Below are 14,164 nucleotides of genomic sequence, written 5' to 3'. Positions count from 1 at the left end.
TACCTTTATCTCCCCCCAAAATCCTTGATTCTTATAACAGGTACCTAAAATAACATCTGACAACATACACTAAGTAAACCAAAACTATATTCAATTAATTTATGTTTTGTTTTCCAAAGTGACTCAGGAATATTTTAGAATCCCCTGAATTATAGAAATATATATTTGTTAAGAAGTAGTAACAGATAAACTTGGTATTTATTTTTCAAGGGACAATGACTATATAGAGAAAAGATTCCAGAAAGATCATTTATACAATGTTAGATGTCAGCAAACAAGATCCCTGAATTAAATAAGAGAGAACTTAACACCTACTTAAGAACAATTCTTCAACTACTAAGAAATTTCTTGAGCACATACAATTACACAGCGGCACCATTAGGTTCTAGGGATACAACCATAAACAAATCAGACTACTTGTACTAGATTAGGTACATTCTTTCTCCCTGAACACAAAATACTGTAATTAATACTAATTAATACTGCTTATTAATAAGTCTAGGGATATTATAGACTTATTAATATCTGTATTCTTATATCTGTATATCTTGTATATCTTAATATCTGTATATCTTATATCTGTATCTTATGCTTTATGTCCCAATATCATAAGTCCTTACTAGAAGTCATACTAACTGAAGCTTCCCTTACTGTGATATTCTATTCATCACAAAAATAAAGTGTCCTTGTCACTGGGTTATTATGAAACAGCATGTGATTATGAAGTAAAAAACTTAATTCGTTCAGAACATGAATCCTTTGTAAAAATTCTACTAATATCACTGTTTTAAAGGGTGAAACAGGAAATTTTAAGTAAATCAGACAAGTTTTTAATAAGTTATCTCAAAATCACTTACACTAATATATACATCTTTGAGATTCTGTCCTTACCTAATGGTCTTAACACATGTGCTGGCACATGTGTCTTAACACATGTGCTGGCACATGAGTGAGAGAAATTTCTTGGATTATTTCTAACAAGTCTGTCTAATTCCTTATCAGAAATAGTTAACACTGACGCTAAATAATACAAATTTTGAAAAGTGCTTATTTGTTACAACTGCACTTCTGACATTTTAACTTCAGTGCTCACCATTTCTTTGTTAAGCATGATACATTCATTTTAATAATTCTTTAAAAAACACTATTTTCAAATATCTAGATGGCAGTGAAGAAAACTACAGGTTAGTCATTATAGAGGCAATTTTCAAAATCACTTTTAATTTAGTTTATTATACAAAATGCATACCACTGTAATTGGATAAAGAGGATTTTGAATTGATAGGAGAAGAACTTTGTTGCCTCCTGATGGATCATCAGTATTTCCTGGCCGAGTGATCCTTTTGCTTGTAGAATAGTTGAAAAAAGCCTGTTGACCAGCAATGTACACAGGTTCATCCGCAGCAAACGTCACGCATTCTTTGGCACTATCTATGTTTTCAAATTCCACTAGAGCCTGCCGTTTAAACGGCATCATCATAACATAGCTGAAAGGGAGATTGGGAATGAATACACAATTATAATAAATTCAGTTAACATCATTTTATCTCAATCAAGGAAAGCAGACTTTAAAAATATATGTCAAATTATACAGATTAGTATTCTTCACTACATATACCTAATGTTAGTCAATTCTTAAATCATCCAAATATCAGGTAGATGACGCGTATTTGCAAGCTTATCCTCCTGTGACTGAGAGGTTTTCCACCTTTTGCCCTCCTCAAGCACAAGTCTCTGTTAGTTACTAATGACACCGCCCCATTTACTCTTCAGGTTGCCACTCCCAAGCAATATTAGAAAATATCTACATATAGAAACCAATGGAAATAAAACTGAACAGAAGATTAGCAGATGGGAACTCTAACAACAGAAACTACTACCTCTATCGATTTTGCTAAATAACTAAGTGCCCACACTAATAACTAAGAACTGACTATACACTTTCATTTATCTTACTAAAAACAAGAGAATCAAAAGATACAGAGAAGCAACTCCAAACCAACCAATTTCATACAAATAATCTCCTCCAAAATATTTTTAAATATCAAAGAATCCATGAAAAAATATTCACTGGATTATGGTAATCATGGTTGCCTATGAGTAAAAGGGTGAAGTTATTCACATTTCACTGTATACTCTTGGAGAAGAACATATTTTAAATAAATATATGAAATAATAAAGCAATGAAGGGAGGAAGGGAAGAAAGAAATCAAAGCATGTGGATCACACCAGGGGAAACAATCATCTCTGTTCATAAGAACAAGCCCCTTAAAAATGTTTTAAAATACAATCATCATGGTTTTATAACAGTAGAAGGCTGAAGAAAAATCATCATGTCAGGTACTCAGTGACCGCACTATTTCTCAATAAGCATCTGGACCTACCGCTACCCTTTAGAAAGTGGTAAATGGTTTATTAGTAAGAAACAGACCACTTGGTAACCTGGCAAATTATGTAATTTATTATGAATTTCAGCTTCTGCATTTATAAAACTTGAAGGACTGTTGTCAAGATTATGTTGCTGCATACAAACTGCTTGCCTTGCCTCATTTTCATATCTTTAGAATCAAGAAAACAGAGCTGATGCGTAACAGGCATTCAATCAGTATTCATTCGTCTGTGAGGCTTGTTAGCTCTCCCACCCACATTGTTCAAAATTAAAGAAAATAACAACAGACCTTGAATTAAAGATTTACCAATTATGAATGCAAAATATAAATACCAGGAGAGAAAAGCATTCCTTTTAGAAATTTCTTGCTAACATTCTGATGTCTTGCATGAAAAATAGAAAACCATGGAATTAGGACTATGCTAAAGAAATTAAGGAAGAACAAACATTCTCCTCTCAAATATATATGTTGGTTGAATAGCTAAATGGTATTACCAAGTAAATAAGTTAATAATGCCCTTTGATTCTTTGGCACACAGTAACTTATAAAGGTTCAAAAATAAATTCTTTATTGGCCTATTATAGACTTGGTCACAGTAAAACTGCCTTCTGTAACTACAGTAAGTGAACTAGAAGCACAGATAAAAGTTAAAAAGTGTCATTACATGAAGATAAAGGGGAAATTAGAATGTTTCAGACGTTTCAGAATGCATCTAAACTGTCTGGCACATAATTTATATGAAATCCTTAAAAGCACTAACATGAGGGAGACTGGAAGACCAAAGAAAAGAAAAAAATAGACAACGGGACTAAGGGACATAGTAGGGTCAGTGCTTTCAACTTATAACTCAAAACACATTTACCAATTTTTAAATGAAAATTAGGTCCAGGGGTACCTGGGTGGCTCAGCGGGTTAAGCCTCTGCCTTTGGCTTAGGTCATGATCCCAGGGTCCTGGTATAGAGCCCCACATCGAGCTCTCTGCTCAGCAGGGAGCCTGCTTCTCCCCCACCCCCCGCCTGCTGCTCTGCCTACTTGTGATCTCTGTCAAATAAATAAATAAAATCTTTAAAAAAAAATGAAAAGAAAAGAAAATTAGGTCCCAAAAGTTTTGTTTTAAAATTTTAAACCAGGGCGCCTAGGTGGCTTGGTTGGGTGTCAGCCTTCAGCTCCAGTGGTAGCCCCAGGCTCCCTGCTCCGCAGGAAGCCTGCTTCTCCCCTCTCTTACTCCCCCTGCTTGTGTTCCCTCTCCTTCTGTGTCTCTGTCTGTCAAATGGATAAATAAAGTCTTAAAAAATAAATAAAATAAAATTTTAAACCAATACAGCTAATTATACCTAGCATCCTCTCCTTTAATGGGAGAGGGAAAGGTAGGAAGAGAGACTCAGTAAAGATTTTTAAACATTCTTTTGATCCTAATACATGGATACACTACAGAATAAAGATAAAAAATACATAGAATTTCATTAAACTGACACAACCAACATCATATTGTACTTGCTCCTAAACTTCTTTCCTACACGTCTAGTTTTTAGGTATAAATTTACTACATGTTGAATTTAGCGACACATCTTTTTAATATGAGCAGTTTCTATATAATCTTCATAATCCCACACACACGACTAAAGAAATAAACAGAAAAAGGTTCTAAAATGCAACATTCTGAAGCAAAACACCTATTCCTCATTGGAGGCTATTCAAGGTTCTTTCAGCTTTAAAAGCAGCCACCTCTTACTCAAGATCACTTCATACAGTTAAAAACTCTTATGGCACATATTTATGCCTATCAAACTTCTAATTATATACCAATTTGTTCCAATTATTTCACTTTTTTATCCACAAAACTACCAATCCTGAGGGCAGAATGATGCACTATGCAAATTCACTGAATTATATTCACATATAAAACACTTTACCATGGACTAAATATCAAAAAGTACACAGGCTAAAAGTGGACAGGCCACTCAAAAGTGATTCAAATAATTCAACTTCAACAAACAGTCCTATTTCTTTAATGCCCAACATTCAGGTCATGATCATAATTAACATCAAAGTATCAACACAGTTATTATTTCTCTAAAGTTTACACCAGTATTTGCTCATCAACTGGTTTTCTAATATTGCTTCAGTATTTCTTCACTTTAAGGAAATAACTTTAAAAGCCCAGTATTTTTTTAAAAAGTGGGGGGGGGAGAATAAACCAGAAATAGCCATCTCTTTCTAACTTCATGAGACAATGCAACCCATAGGGCTAGCCTAGCACTAACATGCAAGGTCTAAATAAGGCTAAAGGTCTGCTTCAATAAATGAAGCTCCAGACAAAAACTTAACTTCCAATATCCACTTCAAATGACTAACAAATGATACTCATCTTAATGACACTTTAAGAAATGGGCTTTCTTCTGCTGTGTAGATTGCCAATTCATACCTCCAAGAATAAACAATATGTAACTGTGGTTTCTGAGGTTCATAAGTTGCAGATAACAGGTTCGCCAAGTCATCCACCTCTCTATAAGGTCATCAAGAAAATTAATAAAAAAGACGCCATGATGGAAGGTGTCACTTAACACTACTACTACTGCTACTTTGAAGCAACGATTCCTGTCGGACATCTCTGATCACTCTCTCACCATCTATTTATGCATCCTTTCAAAACTCAGAACTCCACATAAATTTTTATAAGTTTGAAGCAATCAAGCAATCAAACAATCTCAGCAAATATACTGAAATTTCTTTGCTGTTTGTATATTTTAAGTTAGTCTGTGTCTGATGCCTATAACCAAAACCCCAAACATAGTCACCAAGGAAAAAAATAATAAAATCAACTCCAGACTACCCATACTAAGAAGAGAACAACAGCCGGGCATACTCCAAAAATAATTGGAATTTTTGAGTGTCTATTTTTGGCAGCAAATTCACTTTTCTGATTATGTTTTCACTTAAGTCAATATTCTTAAGCATACAGCAGCTGTGGGAAGTGAAAGGAGGAAGGAGCCTGAGTGAATACAAAACACAAAATAAAACAAACTAGGATAAAACACTGATTGCTCATGGTCTGCGTAAGAACTCAACAACACAAACCTACACAAATAATGCCTACCCTTAATCTACCCCCTTTTACTTACCAATTAATTCTTAAATATTTCAAAATAAACAACCAAAAAAAATCAGTTTTTAAGTACCACTACTTAAAATTCTAAAGATGAAGGGTGTAATCAACTCATTTAAACATTAAAGCAGTGTTTAACAAGGAATCATGGACTCATTTGAAAATCAGATGAAAGGTGACGTAATCTATTTTACATATAACCTGGCTGAGGAGTGAAAGGTGATCATGGATCCACAAAAATACATCCATGCATCATCCCAGAAGGTTAAAACTAAGAGGTTTAAAAGAAATACAAAGGTTCTAAAGAAATACAATCACAGGCAAACAATATATACTATGACATCAATATATACTTAAACATCAAGGCTTTTACCATACTGTTTTCAGTCTACATGAATTCCCTATGAGCCTTACCATATTGTCCCAAATTTCTCCAGAGCCTCCACAAGGTCTGCTTCCACCACAGATTCACATAGCCCTCGAACATGGACAACAGGTGAAACAGAAACTTTATGATGACTTCCACCTGCCTCCTAGCAAAAGAAAATAATTTATAGGTAAAAACTTTAAAAGTCTAAATTGCATCTTTAGTAAATTCAATTCTGCATTAAAAAGCAAGCAAGCAAACAAACAAACAAAACCCCAAACCAAATTGCATTCACAAGTTAGCAAAAGAACCTGAGAAAAAAATCATCAATTAAATGTTCGGCATGAAAATTTTGATTTTTTTTCTTTTTTTTTTTCTTTATTTATTTGACAGAGAGAACACAAGCAGGCAGAGCAGCAGGCAAGGGAGAGAGAGAAAAAGGATTCTCGCCAAGCGGAGAGCCTGCCTGATGTGGGGCTCGATCCCCAGACCTGTGATCATGACCTGGACCAAAGGCAGATGCCTTGTACTTGTGTACAACTTCTTTCATTTACCCTAAAATTACCCTAAAATTACCTCTTCTTAAGTATCATACTATGCATCTTAACTCCTAATGGTGAATAAATCAGTATTATCTACCCCATGCATGCATTAACACTTTGTCTTCTCCAGTTCAAAAATTTCTTTTTTAAATCCTTTCTCATACAGAAGCCCCAATTCCTTCCATTTCTAATAATTTAGTTATGTAGGCTCCATCCTGATCTATTTCAGACTAAAAACAATATCCCAAGTGAGCACTCAGCAAATGAAGGCATGCCTTCATTTTACATACACTTTTTTTTTCTTTTTTAATTACTCTATCCCTTCCTTAGGCAAACTTTGTCAACTATAATGGAGGCATTATCTGGTCCCCTTTGCAGGCTATAGACCAGTCTAGTTATAACCATTCCAAACTCCCAGCCCCTTAAAGGCTATCTGAAGGACCAACTCTAATAATAACAACTTTAAGTGCGAATTTTGACTATTGTTGATTAAAGAGCACGCTCTTCTGAAGAGAAGGGAAGCTCAGTAAGGTATAAATGAAACTTCTGAGAGAAATAAGAAGGGCCCATTAATGCCTCTTCACATAGTAAAGCAACAACTGTAAACCAGTAAAGACAGGCACAATGTCCTTTCTAGGCTTTTTTGTTTTCCCAACATCTCCATGCCCAACACTCCATGCTCAACAGCAACTGAACAACCTTCTTCTGCCCTCTTATAATTATAGGATTTAAAAAGTCCAACCTTGGGTGCCTGGGTGGCTCAGTCAGGTAAGTGGCTGCCTTCAGCTCAGGTTATGATCCCAGGGTGCTGGGATCAAGTCCCACATTGGCTCCCTACTCCACGGAGAGCCTGCTTGTCCCTCTCCCTCTGCCTGCCGCTCTGACTACTTGTGATCTCTCTCTCTGTCAAATAAATAAATAAAATCTTTAAAAAAAAAAAAAAAGTCCAACCTCAAACTCAGTAATTCATTTGCCAACCCCAGACACAGAACCACTGCCAAGTGATTATCCAGCTTCTCCTTACATACCTCCAATGACAGGAAACATACTACTCATGAGACAATCCATTATATTTTTAGAAAATTCTTCATAATATGCATCCAAATCACCCTCTCTGTAGTTCTGTATCCAAAATGGCCTTTGAAGTCAGACCAGCATTTAAATTTGGACACTTACTGGCTCATTGATCTTAGGCTAATTACTTTGCCGAACCTCAGTTTCACTATCTAAAAAAAATCCATATCACGTAAGATTACTGTAAATAAATATACAATATGCTAATATAAAATGTCTAGCACAGTGAGAGATGTAGTTATTTAGCAATGGTTCAAGAAATATTAAATGGTGCCACCTACCCTTATCTACATTTCCTTCTTCTACATGATAACCTTCCAATTATTTGTAACGATTGCTCAAACCACACCTAAATATACCCATCAGGCTGAACAGCCCCAGATTCTTCTGTCATTCCTCTTATAATGAGATTTAAAGTGTCTTTTCCATTCTGGTAATCATTCTCTGGATGCATTAGAATTTATCAACATTAAAAAAAGAAAGAATTCTCTCTCTCTCTGTCAAATAAATAAATAAATCTTTTTTTTTTTTTTTAAGTGGGGGGTACCTGGGTGGCTCAGTGGGTTGAAGCCTCTGCCTTCAGCTCAGGTGGTGATCTCGGGGTCCTGGGATTGAGTCCCACATCGGGCTCTCTGCTCAGCGGGGAGCCTGCTTCCCCCTCTCTCTGCCTGCCTCTCTACCTACTTGTGATATCTCTCTCTTTCTGTCAAATAAATAAATAAATAAATAAATCTTTAAAAAGAAAGAAAGAATTTATCAACATTATACCAAGAAATGAATACAGTATTTCTAGATATTAAGTTATCCTTTTTATTTGGATAGTTCATACAAACCAAGGACAAAGGAGTTTATTTAAGGGGGCAGCTGCACTATATGATTTTTCTTATTAGACAATCACATCTCTTTACTTGCTCTTTTTTTCTTTCTTTTTTTAGAGAGGAAGAAACGTGGGAGACAAGCGGGGGATCTTAAGCAGGCTACATGCCCCGCATGGAGCCCAACATGGGCTTGATCCCACCACCCTAAGATGACGACCTGAGCCAAAATCAAGAGTTGGACACTTAACCAACTGAGCCACCCAGGCACCCATTTCTCTCTTCCTTTTTTTTTTTTTTAAGAAATAATAGAGCAGATCCAAAATATGGGAAATACTTTAATTTTCTTATTTAACATTTTCAGGTATACCTGATCACATAACAAAAATTAAAAAGAACAGCCATATGCTTCAAATAACTTTCTAAAAAAATCTTTGCTTTTTTGCTCATGTAGTAGAAATTATTCGGTTTTGGCCACCCAGAACCCCTTTCCCCTTCTTCTGGTTAAATACACATGCACGGACGCACAGACACATGCACACTTGTGCGTCTTGAACGCTGTTGTCCCACTGGTATTCTCAATCACACAGTCATGCACACAGAAGTAGCCCAGTGATTAGTTGCAGGGAGAGAGAAGATAAAAAGTGTTGATCAGAAGGGATATGTATGGACACTGGGAAGAAGAGTGTTCTCTATTTGCTAGGTGTAAGAATGTAAGTCTAGCTTTATAAACACAGAGAGGAAACAGAGCATACAGAATCAAGTCTCAGCGACATCATCTAAATCCATAGACTCAGCCATGCCTATTACTGCCACAACTGGGCTTTCTCAGTGACATGGGCCAATAAATTCCCTACCTCTGTCTGCCACTTTTTGTATTGCTTTAAGCTCACCTGAATTGTTGCTGTGGCTGCAACTACAAGCTTTCAAACTTGCTTTCAATTCATAGAGGCAAAAAAAGCACTAAATGAATCACAGATTCTTAGATATGGAATTTTTAACTTTTATATCTCCATCACTGAGAACAGCAGTCAGCACATAAAAGGGCCTCAAGTATTGTTTTTTGATCAGTTAAGAGATCACAGTGTTCATCTAATCCAACCTCCTCATGAGATAGCTGAGTTCCATAGATGTTAAGTCACAAAGCATACTGGTAGCAGATCCAAGACACCTGCCTTGGTTGGGCTTAAGGCTCTACTAAGAGCTCTTTTAACTGTATGTACTAACACAAAGAAATATAGTCATTTATTAAAACCAAAAGATAGTAAAACCTATTATTTTTTCACTTTTTCCCTAATACTAAGCCAGAAAATCCTCACCTCACTCTACTGGAATAGCTTAGCTAAAGGAGACAGAGAACATTATTGCTATAGAAGCCTCAAGATGCTGGCACTTACCTCCAGGGAACACACCCTTTAACTTTTTTATTGCCCAGAGTGTAGTTACTATGCTCACTGTCAGCCTCTAAACTTTTCCTATGGGAGCTAGCTAACAAAGTGACCTCATCTCATCTCCTATCCTATATTCATCCAATAAGCCATCATAATATTCCTATACATCTCTGTAATTCAGATCCTTAAAGTATAGGAGTGTATCTTAAATTCAAACTAGATTCTCTACCTAATATATATCATTAGGAAATCCTAGGATCTACATTTTTATCTTGGCATTTTGCCATTTTGTAAGTCTATTTATTAAAAGTTGAGAAACTTAAATTTTCACCACATCAGCAAACAAACCATTTTAACAATCTAATTTGCCTCTTGAGTCACTGGCAGAAAAGAATAAAAGAAAAACTTGAAAGTCTCCAAAAGGAATTAGCACTCCATAAATCTTTATTGATACCAGTCTTTAAAAAAGCAGATCTTTTCTACATAACCTCCCCATTTAATTCCTCAATTGGTTTTGCCAAGTAAAACTCCAATATTTGGGAGTCAAGCTGCTTTCTTAAAAATAAGTAGATATAAAATTTACCGTTAATATGATCCTGAAGGTCCTGACTGCTAAATTTAAGACAACCACTCACTCTAAGAATAACTAAATATATAATACATCACAAACCTCCATAATTCAGCTTTGTTCAACAATGCAGCCCAGTGAATCTGAAACACTCTAGGAATTTTTGATCTTCAAATTAAGTGCCAGAAGCCATAAATTTGAAGACTGTCTTATTTCTCACATTCAACCTACTACCTCATTTTTTTTCCTAACTCACTTCTCCATGCACCTTAACACATCATGACCATTCACAATCATCAACTCATTTTTAAATAGGAGCATTTGTAAAAACACTGATTTCCTTTTTTTTTTTTTTTTTTTTTTAAGATTTGACAGAGAGCACGCAAGAGGGGAGGAGCAAAGGGAGAGGGACAAGTAGACTACCAGCTCAGAGGCCAAGGTGGGGCTCGATCTCACAACCCTGAGATCAGGACCTGTGCAGAAATCAATAGCTCAGATGCTTAACTGACTGAGCCACCCAGGCACCCCAACACTGCTTTTCCTAAATACTCACTTTTCTCTTGAAATCTAATTAATATATTATTAAAACACTAGTGGGAACTTAATTATCTGAAGCTAAATAATGTAAATCTTTGAAGTCTTACTTTGCACCTTACAAACCTCCAACTGGAATTGAAAAGACTGCTTATCATTGTACCTAACCTGCATTTACTGTTGTTTAACAGTTTGACCACAAGGTATTTTCTTCCCTGACTGGACTGGAGGACAACTGAGGTTGAGCCAAACCCATTTCAGTTAGATGCATTACCATATTTCTGGCTGATGACGCACTAGACATTAAACTTCTATCCAGGGAATGCCTATCCTAATAAAATTTTATTATGTGCAGGTTTCCACAGCTGCAATAATTTCAAAATAGCACCACAATTTACATGAATAAAAAGGTTTAAAAACGGGAAAAATAAAATTTCATTAAAACTGACAGTGCAGGGGACGCCTGGGTGGCTCAGTTGGTTGAGCGGCTGCCTTCAGCACAGGTCATGATCCCAGCGTCCTGGGATCGCGTCCCACATCAGGCTCCTTGTTCAGCAGGGAGCCTGCTTCTCCTCTGCCTCTGCCTGCCACTCTGTCTGCCTGTGCTCACTCTCTCTGACAAATAAATAAATAAAATCTTAAAAAAATTGACAGTGCAGTATTGGTTCTACAGTTAAATAAAAGCAATTCACTCTCCCCTAAGAAATAAAACAACAGTAAGATAAACAAAAATTAGAATTTATAACTCAATCTGCATGTATTAGTTTCTACCTGGGTGATTTAAAAGCTGCATTACATTAATCACCAAACTACAACTTCAGGTACGGAAAGGTTCAACTTTTATATTTTACAGACTAAACGAACTCAAGAATAGTAATTAACGGACTTTCCCAAAGGCACACAGATCCTATGCTAGCTAAGACTTCTGACTCTCTCTAAGCCCTGCCCAGTGCTATTTCCACTGCCAGATACAATTCACTCTAGATATATTAATTAGGTATTATTTTCTTCCCAACATCCAAAATAATGCCACTGCCTTAATACCAAATCTATTTTTCAAAGAAAAAAATTCTCATAAAAAAAATTAAAGTATCTTTCCAAGACACTTAAAACATTTCATGCTACTACACAAAAAACTCAAGACTTCTGGCAAAAGAAACACACTGATCCATCGGCTCCACCTAAAATATCAGTTACTATATTCCTGCTTCCAAATTCCACAGTGGAATTGGTTTTGAACTGAAACTTTAAGAAAACATGCATTTCCTTTATTCACATGTTCAAGCTACATTTTGAATATTCCAAATACCTAGGCACAAAAAATCAAAAGCCACATCTAGCCATAAGAAAACACTTATTTTGAGGAAGAAAAAGTTCCTTTTTTCTAATGTGTTGAAACCTGTGTGTCACTGTTTCATATTTGGAAACTCTAACATTGGGGACTACTGACCAGAATTTTTCACATAAAAATTCAAACAACAGCTAAATGGCTTATAATGTGCCTCTTATAAAATGGTGAAAAACATTCTGAGTAGAATATATGTGTATAATTTCTCAAACTTCAGATAAAGTTTCTTTTCAAAAAATCACAATTAAAATGTGATAAATGTTTAAACGACATCTAAGCCATTAAGACATCTTAAGTGCACCAAAAAAGGGCAAAAACTTTTGCTTTGCTTTGTTTCCTTAAAGTCTCCACGCACTGAAGCTGAGTTACTACTGCTTGCTGTGGGTAAAACGATTTTCACATTCCTTCTGCCTCCACCTAACATTTCTGATAAGAGCAACAAGAATGTAAGAATGTGTGTTTAATGCAGTTACGAGTTCAGTTCCTCCTTTCTTGGGGCAAATCTGGTAAGATCTGTTTTACCTGAAAATAAGGATGGTGTTAATACCTACCAACACTTTTTTTTTTTAATCGAAGACCTAAAATCTGTACTGAGCAACAATCTTAAAACTGGGTAGCAAAGCATGCACGCCATGCCTGCCAAGAGTAAAAATTTTGAAATTAAACCTTCAGGGGAACTAGGGTGTGAGCGCAGAGCCCAATCTGTCATTCGGTTACAGCTCTGCCCGGGACCCAGATGGAGAGACCCCGGCGGAACCCACGCAACCATCCTGTGACCGAGACGGGCGCGCGGATGCTGCGGGCACAGGGGCAGAAGGGACAGAAAGGGTCGTCCCGACGTCGGCTAGCCGCCGGCGGAGTTAAAGTAACAAAGAGCTAATCGCGCCCCAAAGCCCACCCGGAGCGGAAGCAACGCCGCCCCGCCGCCCCCGCCCGGATACCCTCCCCAAGTTCAGGGCCGGCAGACGACTCGCACGCGGGGCCTGCAGCCAGGCCGGAGCCGGGTTCGCGGTCGGGATGCGGGAAACAGGTAGGGCAAAGAATAAAAGCCCTAAAGAGAAGAGCCGGCGCTTCCCGACTGGGTCAGCGCAGCAGCTGAGGGAAACTGGGCGCGCGGAAGGCCCCGGGGCCGAGTCCCCGCCGCCGGGCCCTGCTTCCCGGGGAGACGCCAGGCACAGGGGACAAGGCGCCGCGCTTTGTTACCGGCTGTGAGAAGCTCCGACCGCCGCCGCCGCCATCGCCCCCGCCCCGGGGCGTCGGTTCCCGGCGGTTCTCGCCTTCCTCGGCGGAGTAGTCGATCTCCCCTTCCTCGGTCTTGAGGCGCTTGGCCTGGCTCTCGTACTCGCGGTCCTCCTCGTACGTCTCCCTGGGAGAGGATGAGGAGGAGGACATGGCGGCGGCCGGAGGGACCGGCGGGCAAGCGGGTGGGGGTGGCGGCGGGGCGCGGGCCTCGGACGCCGCCGGCCAGTCCCCGCCACTGGCCGAGTGTCTTCAGCGAAGGTCTGCGCTGCCGGGCCGGCCTCGGGGGCCGGGCGCCCAGGAGCCGGGTGGGTGCAGGGAGCGGGCCGGGATGAGGGGGGCGCCCCGGGAGGAAGCTCCGGAGCAACCGCTCCCCTTTATTACGGAGCCAACATTCAGCCTCTCCCTCCTCCTCCGTCTCCGCTCCCAACCCGGGGAGCGAATCTAAGGATGGGGACGCGACCGTGGCTTCCGGTCTTCCCTCCTCCCCTAATCCGCTCCCAGCCGCCCAGGCCGAGCCTCCGCCCCCGCCTTAGCCGCCGCCGCGCAGGATCGAATCCAGCCGCAGCCCGCGGGAAGCGCCCCTCAGGCTGGGTCCTGCTCCCTATTGGCAGGGGGAAAAGTCGACCGGGCTTCCAATTGGCCGGAAGGGCTGTTCGTCAAGAGCCGCCCACGGCTCGGCCTCGCCCCCCTCCCTGCGCCTGGTGAACTAGCCGCTGGCCTGCGAGTCTCGAGCGCCCAACGCTCGCCGCGCGCTGCCCGGGAGCCGTTGCTGCCCGGCGGCCGTTA

The 14,164-nt window shown here is 39.1% G+C and overlaps 1 protein-coding gene across 2 annotated transcripts in view; it reads right to left on the bottom strand.

Annotated features, from left to right (window-relative positions):
• The window catches only part of HNRNPLL (heterogeneous nuclear ribonucleoprotein L like), a 35,405-nt gene extending 21,479 nt beyond the window's left edge, over nt 1-13,926 (bottom strand). The window contains exons 1-3 of one of the 2 annotated variants that reach the window (XM_080814584.1): nt 13,340-13,926; nt 5,912-6,030; nt 1,250-1,487 (exon numbers count right to left, since the gene is read on the bottom strand). In XM_080814584.1, coding sequence (XP_080670710.1) covers nt 1,250-1,487; nt 5,912-6,030; nt 13,340-13,528 — 546 coding nt within the window. In that variant the 5' untranslated portion in view covers nt 13,529-13,926. The remainder of the gene's footprint in view (nt 1-1,249; nt 1,488-5,911; nt 6,031-13,339) is intronic. The other variant, XM_080814585.1, reaches the window with a different exon arrangement.
• Nucleotides 13,927-14,164: the final 238 nt, after the last annotated feature.

This window comes from Martes martes (genome assembly GCF_963455335.1).
Source record: "Martes martes genome assembly, chromosome: 9".
Taxonomy (NCBI): domain Eukaryota; kingdom Metazoa; phylum Chordata; class Mammalia; order Carnivora; family Mustelidae; genus Martes; species Martes martes.
The sequence above is the reverse complement of the archived record's forward strand: the minus strand, read 5'-3'. Positions and strand labels throughout refer to the sequence as shown.